The 19,905-nt window shown below is 39.6% G+C and overlaps 1 protein-coding gene and 1 non-coding gene across 2 annotated transcripts in view; one reads left to right on the forward strand and one right to left on the reverse strand.

Annotated features, from left to right (window-relative positions):
• The window catches only part of Itpr1 (inositol 1,4,5-trisphosphate receptor type 1), a 336,388-nt gene that overhangs the window by 114,049 nt on the left and 202,434 nt on the right, over window positions 1–19,905 (forward strand). The window contains exon 5 of the mRNA XM_087181363.1: window positions 5,706–5,821. Within this exon, the coding sequence (XP_087037489.1) occupies window positions 5,706–5,821 (116 nt within the window). The remainder of the gene's footprint in view (window positions 1–5,705; window positions 5,822–19,905) is intronic.
• LOC147826369 (U6 spliceosomal RNA) lies at window positions 18,928–19,030 on the reverse strand. Its single transcript, XR_015439664.1, has one exon. It is a non-coding gene; the product is annotated as a U6 spliceosomal RNA (small nuclear RNA).

A 19,905-nucleotide genomic window follows, 5' to 3' on the forward strand; every position in this document is an offset into this window, starting at 1 on the left:
ATTTTAACATTTTCTTTTGGTATATACCACTGTGTTTCTAGATGAGATGTGTCCCTTGATATCTGTAGGATGGATGGATGGATTGATTGAAACAAGGTCTTGCTACATAGTCCAGGCTGGCCTTGAACTCACTATGTAGCCCAGGCTGACCTTGAATTCACAAAGATCCCTCTGTTTCCACCTCCTGAAACCTGGGATTGTAGACATGTATCACCATTCCCAGCTGTAGGTTAATCTGTTTTAAATATAATTTGTTAGCTTATGTTATTATAGATAAGATTGGCTTTACGAAATTCCATAATTCTGGTCGCAACCGAATTGCAAGCATAGCATGTAGCTCTTTTGTAGTATTTACTGAGTCTTTTGTGTCACTGTAAAAGTCTCAGAATATTATTTGTGCGGCAGTGGATGAGATGATTTGTCCCTTCTGTTATCACCTCTGTATTCTGCTCTGGGCTTTTTCTGTTTCAGCTTATAGTAGTGACAGGCCCTGCACAGTGTCATTGTGGGACTTCCTTCACCACATCTGTTTGTGACACTGATGACCAAAACTAAACTTTGTGTCTCTGCCACAGAACAAGAGCTGGGCCAGGGCAGCCTCTTGTATGTTTTCAGTCCACTGCTAATTATGGGCTTATTATCCCACTCCTACCACTCTTGGTGCCTGTACCCTCCAGTTCCCAAGTCTTTCTGGGTATCTGCCACTCAAAGCATCTTGCTTCTTGTTGGTACTCCTCTGCAGAAACACAGGCTTTATTTTGCTTAATCTGTCAAATATACTCCTCAACCTCTTCCTATCTTCTTTTATCAAAATTTGGGAAGATAGATTTGGGTTTCATAGAAGATGGAGTGGAGTTTTTAAATTTGATTTTTCCTTGAGTTCTTTTTATCTGAACAGGGGATGGAGAAAGAGAGAGGGCTCCTCTTCTGCCCCATGAGAACTTTTAATCTCATTTAAGCTTTTGTAAACCTCAAATGAGCATAGTTTTTAGATTTGGATAGGGTGGCTAGGGTCTTCTAGTCCTGGATAGTTACCTGCATTGTATTTGTAATACTGACTTTAAAAAAAAAAAAAACAGAACAAAAACTATGCTGTTCTCCAGCTCTCTATTCTTTTTCATCTCCTTTTGTCTTCCTGATTCCTGGCATCCATTAATAACTGACTGTTCTGTGTTCTTAACCTGCTAGTTGATGGTTGTCCCATTCATTATTCAACATTTTATCTTGAAGGTTACATAAGCAACTGAAACTATGAATAGCCAAAGTAAAGTTATTGACTTCTATTCCTCCTTGCCCTTCTATTCTCGTGCCTCCTCAGCCTTCACTTTCTTGGTAGGCACTATCACCAGTGAAAAGCTCCCTTAGAAACATAAGCCAGACCAAGGTCTTCCTCTGGTTACAGGCTGAGCTGCTTCCCACTGCTTTTGGAATGACTCAGCTGCTTCACGAGGCCCACATAGCCCTGCACGATACAGCCTCTGCTTGCTTCTCTAGCCACAGCTTTTGCCTACTATCTTCACATCCTCTTTTCTATTCTCTCAACATTGTAAAGATTATTTTTCCCAGCTCAGGGCCTTTTCACTTGCTATTTTCTCTATCTTCAAGGCCTTGCCCCCAGATTTCTCATCAGTGCTGGCTCTTTATTTCCATTTTTCAGCTCTGTGTTCAGATGCAGTATTCCTGGAGGTGCCTTTCCAGATGCCCTTGTATGGGGCACTGATTCTCCATTATAGCCATACTATGACCAAAGACATTTTTTTCCTCCATAGTACTTTCAATTTGCTGTGATTCAGCTTATTTGACTTGTGTGTCTGTCCCTAGGATTGTATTAAGAAACTAGTGCAGTGGGTTTACTCTTCTGTTTTCATTGTCTACAACTGAACCCACACACAGTAGGCACCTCAGTAAATAGTAATTTAGTCTGTGAATACACTCCCATAAGTTGAAAGCATGAAGTAGCTTCAGGAGACCTGTCTGCCATTGTTTCTGGAGCCCTGTGGACAATTCAGAACTTATATTAGGTTCCTGCTCTATCCCTAGTCTTGAGTCCCTGCTCTCAGGGACCTTGGTTCAAGACTGCAGAGCTACAGAGATGGGGATTCCCATCTTCTTTTAACTGTGCACCACAGGTCACAGTTTGATAGTTAACTCATCTACTAAGCAGTTAAGTATTCTCCCTATAACCAAGCTTTGGGATATCATTTAAACAGTCAAGGATTGCCTGTGACCTGTTCCCTGTGGGTTCTAGCCCTTTAACATTTAACCCAACCCATCTATTCACCTAAATTCTCCTTTGCTAATTTAATGTGGCATATGCTAAAGTTTTAGAATATTCCAAAGTTATTTTTGAAAGCTAAGTATATTCCTCAAAGGCCTGAAATCACATGTCACACAGGATTTCCTTTGTGGCATTTCTTTGGGATGAACCCAAACCATGGTGTGTGTGAACATGAGTGTGCACACATGTTCACACACAAAACACACATATGCTTCCCTCTCTCCGTATAGATATATATATTCTTCTACTGAATTTCCTATATTTGTGTGTTTCTATGCTTAGCATAGTATTAAGGCCCGGCAAAACTTTAATTTTGTCCTGCCATACCATATAAACAGCAAAGGGCAATATGAAATTGCTGAATTGCAGAATTTCAGAAGGTTACTTTAGCATAACATCTGAATTGGTTAATTTAATTTTTACTTTGAATCAGTTGCTAAGCAACCAGCAAGGCAGGGCAAAATCAGCAAGGCTAATTTGGTTCTGTTACTAGTATGTTAGCATCTCTTATATTTACATAGACAGTTGGTTGTAAATACATTTCGTCCAATGTAGTGCTCTGTTTTGTCCAAGGAAAACAGTTGGTATGGAAGCTATAACAAGGCTTTGGTTGAATTGACGATGCTTAAATCCACACTGTCACTTTAGTTGAATGTGAAGTTTTGAGCCTGTGATATAGCCCGTTTGTTTTAGTGAGGGGCTTGCTTGTTAGTAATGTGCACTATTGTAAAATGGTGCCTCTCGTTGTGTGTTACACTTCAACATTGTAGATCTAGCCTGATTGTTCTCCAGATCAACTCAAATCATTTTGGGGGGAATTAATGCATTTAGCTATCAGTATAAGAAATATGTTAAAGGAAAAAAATAGGTCATTTTGTTCTCTATGTCTTATTCCTATTGAAATTTAAGATTGTTAATCCCATTTCCTCCATAAAGTACGTTGTATATCAAAAGTTAATGCTGGTGACAAGCATTTTGAATACTTTTTTAAAAAGTCATATAACCTGGCATGGTGGTACATGTCTGTAATCCCAACACTTGGGATGCTGAGGCAGGAGGATCATCACAAGTTCGAGGCCAGCCTGGACTACGTAGTGAGTTTAAGGTCGGCCTGTGCTACATAGCAAGACCCTGTCTTAAAAAAAAAAAAGTCATGTGGTTAAGGAAATCATCTTGGCTCAGCCTAGATGCCACCCTGGGACCTGTGTCACAGACAGGATGTTTAATTCTGGCTGGTAGTTTCATAGTTGTGTAATTATTCAGGAGGTACATGGAGAGTTCACATCCATCAGTCAGCTAGAAAAACTGCATGTCTTGCTGTGATGTCGTTGCCACGGGTACAGCAAATGACCATGATCTGTGCCTTTTGTGGGAAGCAGGGAGAACAGCTCCATCTTTTAAACTGGTTACCTATTTTATTCTTTGTTCTCCTAAAGACTTAATATCTTTCATATGCAATGAAAATTACTTTAGTAGATGGATCAGAGTCTTGAAAAAATCAGTTTTCCTATATTTACCTTATAATTGCCTATGATTAGGTAGAAATACTGAATTGATGAAGGAGATTACAGAAATGAAGTAACTTTTGCTTTTATAATTAAATAATCTTTTTTTTCTGAACAATGTCAAGTATTTGTGAGTACAGTATATGATAATTAATTCATTGGTCTTGACTGAAAGAGTGATCAGAAGTAAAGTCCAGTGTTTATGCCCTTGAGTATCAATTTTAAATATTAGCTTGCTAGGAAAATTATTTCTAGTGTATGTGAGTAGTGCTGGAGATTAAACTGAGGGCCTTGTACACACTAAGCATGATCTCTTCCACTGAACCACATCCTCAGTCCTCTGAATTTTTTGCTTTTTGGTGTGGGGGTTGGAAGATGAGATCTTACTCTGTTGCCCAGGCTGGGCTTCACATTTGCTGTCTTCTAGGTTTAGCCTCAGGGTAGCTAGGTTTACAGGTGTGCACCACTACTCCTGAAAATTCATTCTCCCTTTCTCTCTCTCTTTCTCCCTCTCTCTCTCTCTCTCTCTCTCACTCTCTCTCTCTCCATTAAACCCAAGCACACTACCACTGAGGTACATCCTCAGCCCACCCCCTCTCCCCATTTTTTAAAATTTTGAGACAAGGTCTCACTAAGAAACTTGCTATCCTGCTGCTTCACCCTCCCTCAGTTCTGGGATGACAGACATGCACCATGGCACCCACCTCCTCTGAACTTTTTTTTTTTTTGGTACCGAGGATCAAACTCAGGACCTTCTGCCTTCAAGGCAGGTGGCGGAACTGCTGAGCTAAACCCCTGGCCCTCTTTGAACTTTTTTGACGGCATATCCTCATCAAAAAATTTGGCAAATACACCCCAACCTCTGTACTGTGTATGCGTGTGTATATATTTAGAGTTATGTTCATGTATTGCTGTACTAATATATACGCTATAAGACAACCAGGACAGTAGAAGCTAATGAAAAACACGAGGATTGAACAGTAATGTTGTATATATTATTAATGACCATTTCATACTATCATTAATACTTCAGTGTTTATATATGCTTTAGGGTAAGATTCAGCATTAAAGCCAAGATTTTAAATTTTTGGTGTATTATTTTTAAAATTTGTGAATGGCTTTTTCCAGATCTGATTAATTCATCATTATCTTTACAGTGACCAACAAAGAATAAGAGAAAGATCAATTCTAGCCTTTTTTGGGTTACTGGGACTGAACTACTATGGTCTTTGATGTTTCATTTTCTTTGCAGAAGTCTTTTAAGGTGTTTGACCATGTTGCGAGGGTTGATTATATGCCACAAGACTGTGTAAATGCGCGTGATCCCAGGCACAATAACTGACAGGCTACCATGATGCATTGATAGTGAGAGGATGAGGGGATGTACCATCTCAATACGAGTACGGGAATTTTCTTTCTGTACCCTAGAGGGGCATCTTGCATAACACTTGAGAGACCACTGCCCTAGGAGTACCTCTGAATAAGCTAGATTTAAGCTGTCATCGTTTCATTTGTAAAATTTCAGTGAGCTACAGAGATGTGGGTTTGTGTAAAGAAATCCTTGTATGTATTTTTGTACACAGTGAAGACTATTTGTCCTTAAATATGTCTACCATGAAGTGAAAGAGAGAGCTATAGGGAAATATTTAAGACACTGGATTGAACACTGAGTCCCATCTTTGCCATGCTTTACTTGGGACAAAAGACAGTTGACTCTTTCTGTAAGCTTCAGTTTCCTTATCTGTAATGTCACATAGTAGTAGTGAAGTTAAATTTAAAAACAGAGTTGTAAAGGGGTTCTGTACCATCACTTATATATAATGCGATTTAAGTATCTTGTATAAATAAAAGTGGAAGTCATTTTCCCATAGTTGCATGTACATGCATCCTCAGTAACAGTTTTTGTTTTCTTTCCTTTATAGACTGCCTCTTTAAGCTATGTCCTATGAATCGATACTCTGCCCAGAAGCAGTTCTGGAAAGCTGCTAAGCCAGGGGCCAACAGCACAACAGACACAGTGCTGCTCAACAAACTGCATGTACGTATGGTGAAGGAGCTTTTGGTGATGAGGGGTCAGGAGTGCTCATTGAGGGGGGGTCCTGAATGTGATGTGGGATTGGTTATGCAAGCCTCTAACTCCAGCCAGTGGCTTTCTTCTCTTCTTTCACACAAGAGTAAAAGGGCAAGGACTCTTAAGGAGAGATGGGTCCTAGCCATCTTGAGATGTCTGGGAGTTTCTGTTTTTCTCAGCCGTTCTTCTCAGAGTTGGCTTTGGGCAGAATAGTGGTATGAGCGAGCATAAGCTCTTGGAGATGACTGCCTAGAGTTGAAGCCCAGCTCCACCTCTCATTAATTGGTAATCTTGGGCAAGTCATGTAGCTGGTTTTTTTTTTTTTGCACTTTATTAAATTCTTTTATTGGTACATTGTAGGTATACAACATAATTATATTTCTCACTGGGAATTGTACCTTTACATAATGCATCTTGGTTCTTACTTTTTCCCCATTCCTAGCCCTCCCTTCACCCCCTCCACCATTCCCTATTTACAAAGACTTTATTTCCATTTTTTCCATTTCTCATCATTTTTCCTTTCCCTTCTTTCCTTTCCCCTGCCCCTCCCACTACCCCTACCCCTTTGGACATTTTCTTCCTATTTTGCGTTATCGATTATTCATTCTAATCATTGGTACATTTTAGGTATACAATATAATGACATTCATCATTGGAAATTTGCACCTTTACATAGTCTCTCTTGGTTCTTATTTTTCACCCTTGCCCAGCCCTCCCTTCAACCCCTCCATTCCTCCCTATTTACAAAGATTTTGTTCCTGTTTTTCCATTTTCTCATATTAATCCCATTCCCTTCTATCCTTTCCCCTAGCCCTCTGACTTTCTTCCCCTTTGCCCCTTTTCTTCCTATTTCAACCAATAACAAATGCTGGCGGGGCTGTGGGGAAAGAGGAACCCTGCTCCACTGCTGGTGGGAATGCAGACTGGTGCAACCTCTGTGGAAATCAGTATGGAGATACCTCAAAGAACTAGGACTGGAAGTCCCATTTGACCCCGCTATTCCACTGCTGGGGATCTTCCCCAAAGAATTAAAAGAATTATACCACAGTGATATATGTGCGCCCATGTTCATAGCAGCACAGTTTGTGATAGCTAAAACTTGGAAACAACCCAAATGCCCATCAACTGGAGACTGGATAAAGAAAATGTGGGTTTTTTTAATAACATGTAGCTGTTTTCTAATGCTGTAACTTATCTATAAAATGGGGACAATGGTAATATCTACCTCAAGAGCAGGTTGTGAAGATTACATGATAGAAAACATAAAAGGCCCATGAACAGTGCCTACTGCATAATAAATGCTTAGTAAATTTCACCTATTATCATTTTGTTTATCCTATTATTTGGCATTTAAGACATATGCTTATTCCACTGATGATGCTCTTTGTGACCATAGCAAGTCTCTAAGGTTCTCAGTGCCTGTTCCTCCCATAAAATGATGACAATTCTTTCAGTGCCTGTACTTTGAGGCTGACCTGTGTGGAACTTTCTTGTGATGTTTAGGAGGAGGACATAACATATGTTCAGTGTAGCATTATTGAAATTGTTATCCAATTCCTGCCTCTCAACCTGGTTTATTTTTCTCCATGCCACTTACGATCATTCCAATCAGCTTTGTTTTTTTGGCTGTCCCCCTTTCCTGCCCTCAGCTAGAATGTAAGCTACAAGAAGGTGGAAGTTTGTATCCATTTTGCTTGTCGCAGTGTCCCTCATGCCTACAATAGAATTTGACAAGTACTAGGCACCCCTGCTGGTTAACTAAATAGACAGTGGTGCCTCTTGGTGCTCAGTGGTGGCTGTTGAGAACCTTGAGTGTCCATGAGCACTGAGGAACTCACGAGGTTACCCATTTCAGCCTGCTGTGTTTTAGACTTACCATGGCAATGTCATAACCACTGCATTTGGTAAGAAAGGGGTCATGTGAAGGCAATCTATGTGAAGTGAATTGTCCCTTCATACTATTGAAGGTGAGGGCTCAGTGCTTCGGATAGAGATGATTAGGTTCCTAACTCAGTGAGCTGATAGCCCAGTGTGAGGATGCACAAGCAGTCTCCCATTGCACCTAAAATGAAGTCCAGACTTTCAGTTTTTATCTCCAAGATCACACATGCCTGGACCCTGCTTTTTCCTCTAAAGCTTTTAAACTGTACTCCAGCCAGAGGGCCTTGAGTTCATTTTGTTTCATTTTATTTTTTGATCCTCTCAGGCTCACACCAGTCTCTTGACCTTGGCATTCACCATTTTGCCCATGTAGAACATCCTTCGCTTGGATCTTCCTAAGCTAGGACCTTTGCATCCTTCATATATCAGCCTACCTTTCTTCTCAGCAAGGTCTTCCCCCACCCCTTCACCTAAGATATATCCTCCTTGTTTTTCTCCATCAGAGATCTCTGTTTACATCTTGCTCATCACTGATCATATTCTGCAATTATGTTTAGTAATTTCCTTAATTATCTGTCACTTACTAGAAAGACAGCTCTGCAAGGTCAGGGGAATCATCTCTTGCTCACTAGGGTATCTGCAGCTCTAGGAATAGTCCCCAGCACACAGTGGGCCCTCAAGAAACATTTGATGAATGATGAATGAGCACTGTGCTAGGTGCTGATGATAGAAGAGTGACAGATCTTAACCCTCTGAGAGCTTCATAGCAAGTAAGAACAAAGAGGTAACAATACTGTGACAAGTGATATATGTCGAGGCATCTACCTGAGGCTGGGGAGCTCAGAGAAAGCTTACCAAAATCTGGCTTTTCTAGTAAGGGGAGGTGATAGATACAGTGATGCGGGAGACTTCCTGGAGGAAAGACAAGTGACATGTAAGCATCAGCTTGAGAGGTACCTGTAAGAGGTAAAAGGAAGAAACAGAAAATAACAAACAAGGGATCAAGGACCTGGAGCTTAGGGGTTGCATTAAAGACATCAAGAATGGCATCAGTATTACAATAATGATAATGTTAATTGCCAGCAACTGATTGCTCCCTCTTCCTAGAAAATATTATATAAGTTCACAAATATGCAATAGATTTCCAGATTTTGAAAAATGAGCTATAATGGAGGAATAAAAGGAAAATAAAAAATTGCATATGTAAGTTACTGCTTAGAAGCCACTGCTTGAAAAGCCACAAGAGAATCAGTGCTTGCACTTCTTTGTAAAAACCTCATGAATGAGGTATGAGTGTAGTACTAGTGACACAAAGAGCATGCTGTCATTTTCCCAAAGGGCCAGCAGCTCTTGAAAATGTTATAAAGAATGCAAACTATGTTCTTCCCTTCATTTATTTGTACTTGTGATTTTGGAAAATGTGATAATAATGGTATTAATAAAACCATGCTTTCACTGATATGCAAAGTGGAGTGAGGAGCTAGATTCTGATAATTACAGGTATCTTTTAACCTATGTGAGTGTCCAGTCAGCCATAAAATTGGATGTGATGAATGACAGTTCCTCATACTGAACTGAAACAGGCAACTCACAGAATCCAGCAGGCTCGGCTCCTGTCTACTAAGTATCACCAACCCCCTCCTCTTCTCCTACTCATCTGCCAATCCAGAACCTCCCTGGAGACTGTGGTCAGAACATGGGCTTCTGATTAAATGGGTGGGGTGGTTGCTCAATCCTGTGGGTCTCCTAGAAGGGAGCTGATCATTGCACATGCTTGGGGGCTTATCTTTGTGGAAGGTTGGCTTGTCTTTAGTTGTCCTGCTTTTCTTCTTTGGTATATAGGTGGTTCTCCTCCATGAGATCTTATTAATACTTCTCAAACTCTTTTTTTTTCCTCCTGTAATTTTTATAGCAGGGTTGCAGATTCATGTTGCTCTTGGCCAAGCAGGAAGCCCACAGTAATAAAGGGGCTTGGTGGGCAGTATTGCCAAGTGGATTGTGTACCTATGCAGGTCTGGAGGGGCACCTCTAGGCTCTGCAGTGACTGTGTGGGATGGTGGGTGGAGAGCTGCACTGCTATCTTCTGCTATATTAAGAGAGGATAAAAGTCCAGGAGGCTGGGAATATAGCACTTGACCTTCTGTGCACCAGGCCCTGGGCTCCATACCTAGAAAGAAAAGAAAATCTGTGATTTTACGTGTAATATCACAATTTTTAAAACATTTTACCAAATAATAAAATTAATTAGTTGAATTAAAGCTTAAAACATACACTCCGAACCAGCCTGAAAAGGCTCAACCTCAAGCTTTGTGTGATTTGTTAGCCCTGTTTGCAACCTATGATCTATACTTATGTTTCATCGCCAATTCTTTGTGATGTGCCTTTGTGCAAATAAACTGTGAAGAAAAACAATGGAGTTGAAAAAAAACCCAATCTTAATGGTGATCCAGCACTTTTTAAAAATTAATTATATTGGTACATTTAAGGTATACATTATAATTACATTCATCATTGGAAACTTGCACCTTTATATATTCTCTCTTGGTTCTTATTTTTTCTTCATTCCCCTGCCCTCCCTTCAACCCTTCCATCCCTCCCTATTTACAAAGACTTTGTTTCCAGTTTTTCTTTTTCTCATATTAATTCCATTCCCTTCTTTCTTTTCCCTAGCCCTCCCATTTCCCCTTCCCTTTTGCCCCTTTTTTTCCTACTTCATATTATCTATTATGCCTTTTAGTCCCTATTTACACTTTCAGTTTCTCACACTAGAGAAACTATTCGGTATTTACACATGTGAGTGCTATTTCACTTAAGAATATCTCCTCAATGTGCATCCATTTAGCTATAAATGTCTCTAGTTTCTCATTCTTTATGGCTGAGTAATACTCCATTTTATAAAAAAAACACATTTTCTTTATCCAGTCTCCAGGTGATGGGTAATTGGGTTGTTTCCAAGTTGTAGCTATCATGAATTGTGCTGCTGTGCACATGTGTGCACATATATCACTGTGGTATGATGCTTTCAATTCTTTGGGAAAGATTCCCAGCAGGGGAATAGCAGGGTCAAATGGGACTTCCAGTCCTAGTTCTTTGAGGTATCTCCATACTGATTTCCACAGTGGTTGCACCAGTCTACACTCCCACCAGCAGTGGAGCAGGGTTCCTCTTTCCCCACAGCCCCACCAGCATTTGTTATTGGTTGATTTCATGATGGCAGCCATTCTTTCTGGGGTGAGATGGAATCTCAGTGTTGTTTTCACTTGCATTTCTCGAATGACCAGTGATGTTGAACATTTTTTCATATGTTTATTTGCTAGTTCTACTTCTTTGTGTGAGAAATGTCTGTTCATTTCAGATGCCCAATTTTGGATTGAGTCTTTAAATTTGGGAGGTCTGATTTTTTTAAGTTCTTTATAAATTCTAGATAGTAGACCTTTGTCTGAGGGATAGCAGGTGAAGATTTTTTTCCCACATTGTGGGTTGTCTCTTCACACTGTTGGTGGTTTCTCTTTCTGTGCAGAAACTTTTTAATAAGAAGAGATCCCACTTGTTGATTATGCTAGTTCACGGGCAACTGAAGTTCTGTTCATAAAGTCTTTTCTTACACCAATGTCTTCAAGAGTTCTTCCTAACCTCTCTTCCAGGAAGTTTAGTGTTTCTGTTTTGATATTTAGATCTTCAATCCATTTTGACTTTAGTTTACTGCATGGTGAAAGATATAGGTCTAGTTTTAATCTTTGGCAAGTTGAAACCCAGTTTTTCCAGCACCATTTATTAAAGAGGCTATCTTTCCTCCAGTGAGGATGTTTGGTTCCTTTGTCAAAGATGAGGTGGCTGAGTGTGTCTGGAGTTGATTCTGCATCTTCTAATCTCTTCCACTGGTCCTCCAGTCTGTTTCTTTGCCAGTACCATGCTGTTTTCATCACAGTAGCTTTGTAGTATAGTTTCAAGTTGGGGATTGTGATACACCCCTTCCTTGTCTTTATTGCCTAGTATTGCTTTTGCTATTCTAGGTCTCTTCTTGTTCCAAATGAATTTTTGGATTGTTTTCTATAGGTCTGTGAAGTATGCTGCTGGGATTGCATTGAATCTATATGGCAGTTTTGGAAGTATGGCCATTTTCACTATGTTGATTCTTCCTACCCAGGAGCAAGGGATGCCTTTCCATTTTCTGATATCATCTTCAATCTCTCTTTTCAGAGTGGTTAGTTTTCAAAGAAAAGGTCTTTGATTTCTCTCGTTAGGTTGATTCCTAGGTATTTCAGTTTTTTGGATGCTATTGCGAAAGGAATTGATTGCCCTATTTCTCTCTCAGTGAGTCTGTTTTTTGTGTTTAGAAAAGCTATAGATTTTTGTGTGTGACCTTGTATCTAGCTACTTTACTGAAATTGGTTTTTAAGTCTAAAAGACTTTTGGTGGAGTTCTTGGGGTCTTCTATATGCAATATCATGTCTGCAAATAATGACAATTTGACTTCTTCATTTCCTATCTTTTTTCCTTTTATTTTTTTCTCTTATCTAATTACTGTGGCTAATGTTTCCAAAACTATATTGAATGAGAGTGGTGATAGTGGACATCCTTGTCTTGTTCCTGATTTCAGTTTGAGGGATTTCAGTTTTTGACCATTTAGTATGATATTGGCTGTAGGCTTTTCATAGATGGCTTTTGTCAGATTCAGGTAGAGTTCATCTATTCCAATTTTTCTAAGGTTTTTTTTTTTATCATAAATGCATGTTGGAATTTGTCAAATGCTTTTTCTGCGTCTATAGAGATGATCATACTGTTTTGGTTTTTGTCCTTGGCTCTGTTGATATAGTGTATTACGTTGATTGATTTGCATATGTTGAACCATCCCTGCATCCCTGGGATGAATCCCACTTGGTCAGGGTGTATGATCTTCTTGGTGATCTTCTGCATTCTATTTGCCAGTATCTTATTAAGGATTTTTGCATCTATGTTCATTAGTGAGATTGGCCTATATTTCTCTTTTTCAGCTGGGTCTTTCTCTGCTTTGGGATCAAAGTGATGCTTGCTTCCAGGAATGAATTTGGAAGTATTGTTTCCCTTTCAATTTCATTGAAGAGTTTAATCAGTAGTGGCAGTAGTTCCTCTCTAAATGTCTTGTAGAATTCAGCAGTGAAGCCATCAGGACCAGGGCTTTTCTTAAAAACTTTTCTAAGTTTTTAATTACATTTCCAGTTTCATCAATTGATATCGGGTTGTTCAGAATTTTTAGGTCTTCTTCCTTCAACTTTGGTAATTCATATGTATCTAGGAATCTGTCCATTTCTTCTGTGTTGTCCATCTTATTGACGTATAGGTTCTGGAAGTAGGTATTGATGATCCTCTGGATTTCTGCTAGGTCTGTTGTAATTTCACCCTTTTCACTCCTAATTGCGTGGATTTGGGCCTTTTCTTTCCTTTTTCTGACAAGGTTGGCTAAGGGTTTGTCAATTTTGTTGATTCTTTCAAAGAACCAACTCTTGGCTTCATTGATTTTTTGTATCATTCTCTCAGTCTCCATTGCATTGACTTCTCCTCTGATCTTTATAATTTCCTCCCTTGTATGAGCTTTGGGATTGTCCTGCTCTTCTTTTTCTGGAAACTTGAGCTTCAGCATCAAGTTTTTTAATTGGGCTCATTCTGTTTTCCTAATATGCATATTCACTGCTATGAATTTCCCTCGTAAGACTGCTTTTATCGTGTCCCATAGATTCCGATATGTTGTATTGTCATTGTCATTTAATTGAAGGAAGTGTCTGATTTCTTCTTTAATTTCCTCTGTGACCCATTGATTATTCAGAAGTGTGTTGTTCAATTTCCACATGTTTATGAAATTTTTCCAGTTTCTTTTGCTATGGATCTCCATTTGCATTGCATTATGGTCTGATAATATACAGGGGATAACTTCAATTCCTTTGCACTTAATTAAACACATTCTGTGAGTCAGTATGGGGTCTATTTTGGAGAACGACCCGTGTGCAGCTGAAAAGAATGTGTATTCTGATTTTGTGGGGTGGAACAATCTGTAAACATCTGTTAAGTTCATTTGTTCAAGAGTTTGATTGAGTTCTAGTATTTCATCACTTATCTATCTATTTGTGAGAGTGGGGTATTAAGGTCCCCACTACTATTGTATTGTTGCTTATATGATTTTTCAAATCCGTTAGTATTTGTTTTATATAGTTGGGTGCACTACAGTTTAGTGCATATGTATTAGTGATTGTCATCTCTTCCTCTTGGATTTTTTCCTTTACAAGGATGTAGTGTCCTTCTTTGTCTCTCTTAATCAGTGTTGTTTTGAAATCCAATTGATCTGCAAAGAGGATAGGTACTCCTGCTTTTTTTGGATTCCTGTCACATAAAGTATTGTTTTTCACCTTTTCACTTTCAGTCTGAGTTTCTTTTTGAATTAAGTGTGTTTTTTGTATGTAGCATATTGTTGGATCTTGCTTCTTGACCCATTCTGCCAGTCTGTTTCTTTTGATTGGTGAATTGTTACCATTAACATTGATGGTTATAATTGACATGTATTGACTTATCCTTGTCATGACTTTTTATTTTTCTTGGATTCTCTCCCTTTGCATTTAATTTCTTGTTATGCCTGATGGATTCGTTCTGCAGGGCTTCCTGGAGTTGTGATCCCCATTCTCTTAAGATATTGTTTAAAATTTTTTGCAGTGCTGGTTTGGTACTCATGAAGTTCCTAAGGTACTCTTTGTCATGAAAGTATCTTATTTTTCCATCAGTTTTGAAAAATAGTTTTGCAGGGTACGTCAGTCTGGGTTGGAGGTTTTTTTCCGTTAGGGCTTTAAATAGGCAGCTCCACACTTGTCTTGCCCTGTGGGTTTGTGTTGAGAAGTCTCCTGTGATTCTGATGACATTTCTGTTGTGTGTGATTTGTTTCTTTAACTGCTTGTAGAATTTTGTTCTTCTGTTGGGTTTCTGGAATCTTTACTATTATATGCCTATGTGTAGATTTTTTTTTGATCACCGCTAATTGGAGTCCTATATGCCTCACTTATTTGTATATCAAGTTCTTTTACCCTATTTGTGATGTTTTCTGCCATCAGTTCTGTGAACAGTGTTTTTATGTCATCTTCACTCTCTCCTGTTTCTTCCTTGACTCCAATCAGGCTTATATTATTCTTCTTTGCATCATACAGTAGCTGCTGGATTGATTTCTCATGGTCCCTTATTATTTTTAAGAAATTTTTCTTTTCCTGATCACTAATTGCAATCCTATCTTCTATATATGAAATTATATCCTCACATTGGCTCATTCTGCTGTGTAGACTTTCAGTGAAGCTTTCAATCTCCTGGAAATCTGTTTGCATCTGTTTTATGGATTCCATTTGTTTCATGTGTTGGGATTCCATCATATTCCTCAGCTCCTCTATTTTTTTTATCTGTGTCCTCTCTAGATTTATTAATCATGTCTTTTTTTTTTTTGGTACTGGGGATCCAACTCGGGTCCTTGCACTTGTGCAGCAGGCGGTGAAACCACTGAGCTAAATCCCCGGCTGTTAATCATGTCTTGCACTATGGGCACAACCTCTGGTGATATCTGAGAAATTATTTCTGATTTCATTTTTTCCCGGTCCCCTTTCTTTGCCAGTTCAGGCAGTCCAGGTGGTTGAGTATCAGATTGTTCCATCTCGTTTCCTTTGGGGTTCCCTTAGGTGATCTGGAGGTCTGGTTTTGGGACTTATTTACATGTCTTCTCATGTCACCAGATGCAGCCTGTTGTGTCTTTGTTGAGGCGATATTTTGCTCATCCAGTTGTCTTGAATTCTCAGCAAGCCACAGAGCAGCCTTTACTCTGCTGCTGACTAGTATACTAATTCCTGGATTCAGAGTGGTGGCCTTTTAGATCCCGGAGCTGACCTGTTCTCTGAGTGGGCTTCTGGCTGTGGCCTGAGCACACTTGGGATGGTATCTAGGTGTGCCTTTCACTGGGGCCTGTATGTAGCTGTTGTCTGGGAGGACCTTTGGCTGGGGGCTGTGCACCCCAGTTTCTGTTGTTTGCACAGGCTTTGGCTAGGGTCTCCTTGCACTTATCAATGGTATCGGAGTGAGTCTCTAGGTATTGCTTGTGTGCCTGGACAGCTCTTCTCCAGGTGGGTCTCTGGCTGTGGCAGATGGTATGTCGAGCCTCTGGCTGAAGCCTGTGTGCCTCTTTAGCCCCTTTCTGGGCGGGCCTTTGGCTTGGGCAGGTGTGACCAAGCCTGTGGGGTAGGGCTGGATCCTGGGCTGGGATCCACCCACAGCTGAGCTAGTCCAGGCCACATAGCTGCTCCCCAGGATCTGCCTGCACTTAGGGATGGAATAGCGGGCCTCTTGTGGGAGCCCATGTGCCAGTGCAGTTTCTGTCTGGCCAGGCTCCTGGCCTGGGGCCGTGGGGGTGCCAGAGCCTCTGGTGTTGGGGCTGACCCCCGGCTGAGATCAGCCTATAGCAGCACTGGTCTGGGCCACACAGCTTCTCCCTGAGATCTGTAGGTACTCACCGATGGAACGGCGGACCTCAGGCGGGAGCCCACATGCTGGTGCAGCTCCTCTTGGTCCAGCACTTTTAAATCCTTAATAAAGAATGAAAATGAATCATGTCTTTCATGCTGTTGTTCATAGAAATGTAAAAGCAAACAAGTTCTTTTCCCTCATTTGAGATTATTGGCATGAACATTAGGTCTGGAGTGCCGATTTGTGCCTGACTTTGTATAGGTTCTACTTTCCTGCTTAGTTGCAAGGTTACCCCCGTTGTCTGCAAGTCATCTGCATTTTTTAGTATAGTCATTAAAATGTAGTGTTTTGGACAGCTGCTTGCCTTTGGGGACTGATGGCCAGTCTCCAGTGGGTTTTTATTTTTATTTTTGTCAACTTCTGTCCAGCACCCCAGTCAAAGGTCAGATTATTTTCAATTACTGCCATTTAAGGAGTTAGTTGTCTGGACCACTTGACTTCCTTTTGATTGGGATAAGAATGTAGCACATTAAAGGAGAATGACATCTAGTGGCTGGTTCCTGTATGTTCATTCCTTCTGGAGGGGCAACTGGGTTTAGACTCTTTTGGTCATAATTTCGCAGAAGTCTCCTTGCAGAATGAGCTTCTTTCTCTTTAAAATCACGTAATTTGTTCCAAAGGCCTTGGCTGCTGTTTCCTAACAGAAATTCTATGTGTTACCTTGAAACAGGCACCTAACACTGTTTGAATTCTAAGAAATGATTGCTTGAATTGAGCTCCTGCTTTGACAAACTAGGAGGAACCAGAGGAGTGACAAATCTTTATTATCCTTTAACGCTTGGGTCATGGGTTGCTTGTTTTCAGAAGCCTTAATTCAATATGATGTTATGTGTTTCAGAGCTTGTTGACCTTAAATAAATAACCTTTCCCTGCTGTTTCGGTGACTCTTCATAGTAATTTAATAAGGGTTTCTCTGTTTTTGAAATAAAACAGCAGGTGACTATAATGGATTGACCTTGATGTTGTTTAGGGAACATGCTAATGTCAGTGGTGAATAATAATTGAAGAAACCATAGCATAGAGTGCTTTATCCTGGGAAATTAAAAACAATCCTTAACTCATTGTGCAAGGGACCAGGAATAACAGGTATTTAAATTATCAGGATTTTTAAAGACTGAAAAGATAACAAATATACAATGGCTTTTAAAAGTATCTAGGCTGTTTGCCAGAGAAACAATGAGGCATTTTTTAAGAAATTGAAAACATGAATACTGCAGGAAAAGAATTCCCAAATATATATGAATAGGAAAAAGAGAAAGAAAATTTACTGACTTTATCCATGAATCTTATTATTCAAGGAAAACCTTGGTTTTTATTTTGGTACATGCCCTGCTCTCTCAAGGGGAGATTTTAAACTATAATTCGAGCATGCTGTTTTCCCTTACTTTAGCCCCCCCCCCCCGCATGCTGTGTTGAGAATAAATAGAAATCTGTTCTCATTTTTAATGGCTACATGGTTACTTTGTTGTATGGCAATATTATAATTTTAGATAACCAGTCCTTATGGGGGGTATGAAAGTGATACTTATAATTCTGACAATATTTGCTATTTTTTGGTACCAGGGATCGAACTCAGGACCTTGCGCTTGCGAGGCAGGCACCAGAACCACTGAGCTAAATCCCTGGCCCTAGAACTGCTGTGTCAAAGTTATGTCTTTGAAAAACTTTTTGGTTGATACTGCTAGATGATCTTCCAGAAGGGGTGTGCCAGTTCGCAGTTACGCTGTGGGCCCATTCTTGCAGTGTACTTGCAGGAGTTAACAAACCATGAGCTCATTTTTTTCAAAGGTGGGAACAACCTTCATCAGTGGGCCCAGGTATAGTGTGTACTTTGCCACCTTTTATCTACCTTTGCCTGTTGAACCTAAAATTTATGATGCATCTTTTGGTCTAAAAACTGAGTTTGGGCCAGGGATTTAGCTCAGTGGTTCTGGCGCCTGCCTTGCAAGTGCAAGGTCCTGAGTTTGATCCCCAGTACCGAAAATCAATCAATCAATCAATCAATCTGTGTTTGGTTTTGTGAGGAGAGTTACCTATAGACAGATGTATTAACTCAAATGCATTTGATATTTATACATTTAGTAAAAGGTGAATTGGAAGCTTTTCTCCTTAAGAGAAAAAAAGAATTTATAAGAAAAGTGAATTCTTAGATTGGCCCATAAGATAATGCATTTAATGTTTATTTAGTGGTGATGTGTAGGCTCAGTCATCATCAAACTTGTTAACAGAGATAAAATTTTTTTTTCTTTTCTTTTGTACCGGAGTTCAAACTCAGAACCTTGCACTTTCAAGGCAGGTGTGAAATTACAACTGAATTTTAGATGTGATATTCCAGAATATCTTAAAAAGAAGTACTTACATTTCGTCCTCCAATTTTATTTTTATTTTCTGTGTATTTTACCTTTCATATGTTTTTAGACAGATGCTCATTTCTTTAGAGCTGTTGTTTTTAAGATAGTCTTTACCATGGAATAGATACCTTTTTGATGACAAATTTGATATAGCTTTTTTAGATATACGGTGACCACTGGGTTGCTGTTTTCATACCTGGTCTAAGCATAGTTAACTAATGTTTTAGATTAGTGTATCTTTTTTTATCAGTATATGTTTACAATAAATACATTCACCATGGGAAATCAGTACATGTATATATCACTTCTTGGTCCTTTTAAAAAAATATGGAATGCTTTACAAATTTGGGTGTCATTCTTACATAAGGCCCATGCTAATCTTCTATCATTTCAATTTTAGTATATGTGCTGCCAAAGCGAGCACAGATTAATGTGTCTTAAACTGAGACCACTGGAAATTTTTGAGAGTGAAAGGAATGTCTGAGAATTTTCCTTCTTGAAGAGAGACCATTAAATCATTTGAGTCCAAAAAAATGCTGCTTAAGAGTTCTCTAACAGTGTGGTGTTTAGAGCAAAGAAAAATTACTTTTGGTTTTGGGAAAAATGTTAGATTTTATTTTACTGAATTCATTGATTTTTTTTCTCCCTTTGACATCTTTTCCCTCTTAGGTTTCTAGTCAGTATTAGCTGAGAACTACTTAGCTGAACGAACAAATAACTCTCTATAGTCGTAAAGCTTCATTCCAGATGGATCGAGTCTAGTGTTTTGTTGGAAAACTACAGAACCTGTGGGTAGTGGAGAGATCTCTGGAAGAGTGAAGCACAGGCATGGAAATAGGGAGAAAAGGCAGGAGTAGAGAGCAATAGAGGGCAATTAAGGGACAGGGTTTCTGGAGGGGAAAGAGAGACTGAAGAATCATGCCCAGGGCACTGTGGATGCCAAGGGTTGCCATGTTGTCTGCACTGGTATTATGTCTGGGTGTATCTTGAACCCAGTGGCTCTTTTCCTTGTGAAACTACGAGTAGAAGAGTGATAACCAATTCCAAACCTGTGAACGGACCACTGTTCTCAAGGGGTGATAGGATACAGCCTATAGTTATGCAAACTAGTGTACACAGATCATTCACTTCCTGTAACAGTTTTGTTTGAGGTTATGATTGCTTTCTGCAGTTTTATTAAAGGATGTGCCTTTCTAGAAATACCTACACTTCAGGTAGAGCTGGAGCAGATACTGAGGAAAACTGAAAGATTTTTGTCCCAGCTAATTTAGGTCATCTTTTGAAATCTTTATCTTCAGA

The sequence above is a fragment of the Heterocephalus glaber genome, unplaced genomic scaffold (assembly GCF_053883595.1).
Source record: "Heterocephalus glaber isolate CG9 unplaced genomic scaffold, H.glaber_assembly_v1.0 deba00001472, whole genome shotgun sequence".
NCBI classification, from domain to species: Eukaryota; Metazoa; Chordata; class Mammalia; order Rodentia; family Bathyergidae; genus Heterocephalus; species Heterocephalus glaber.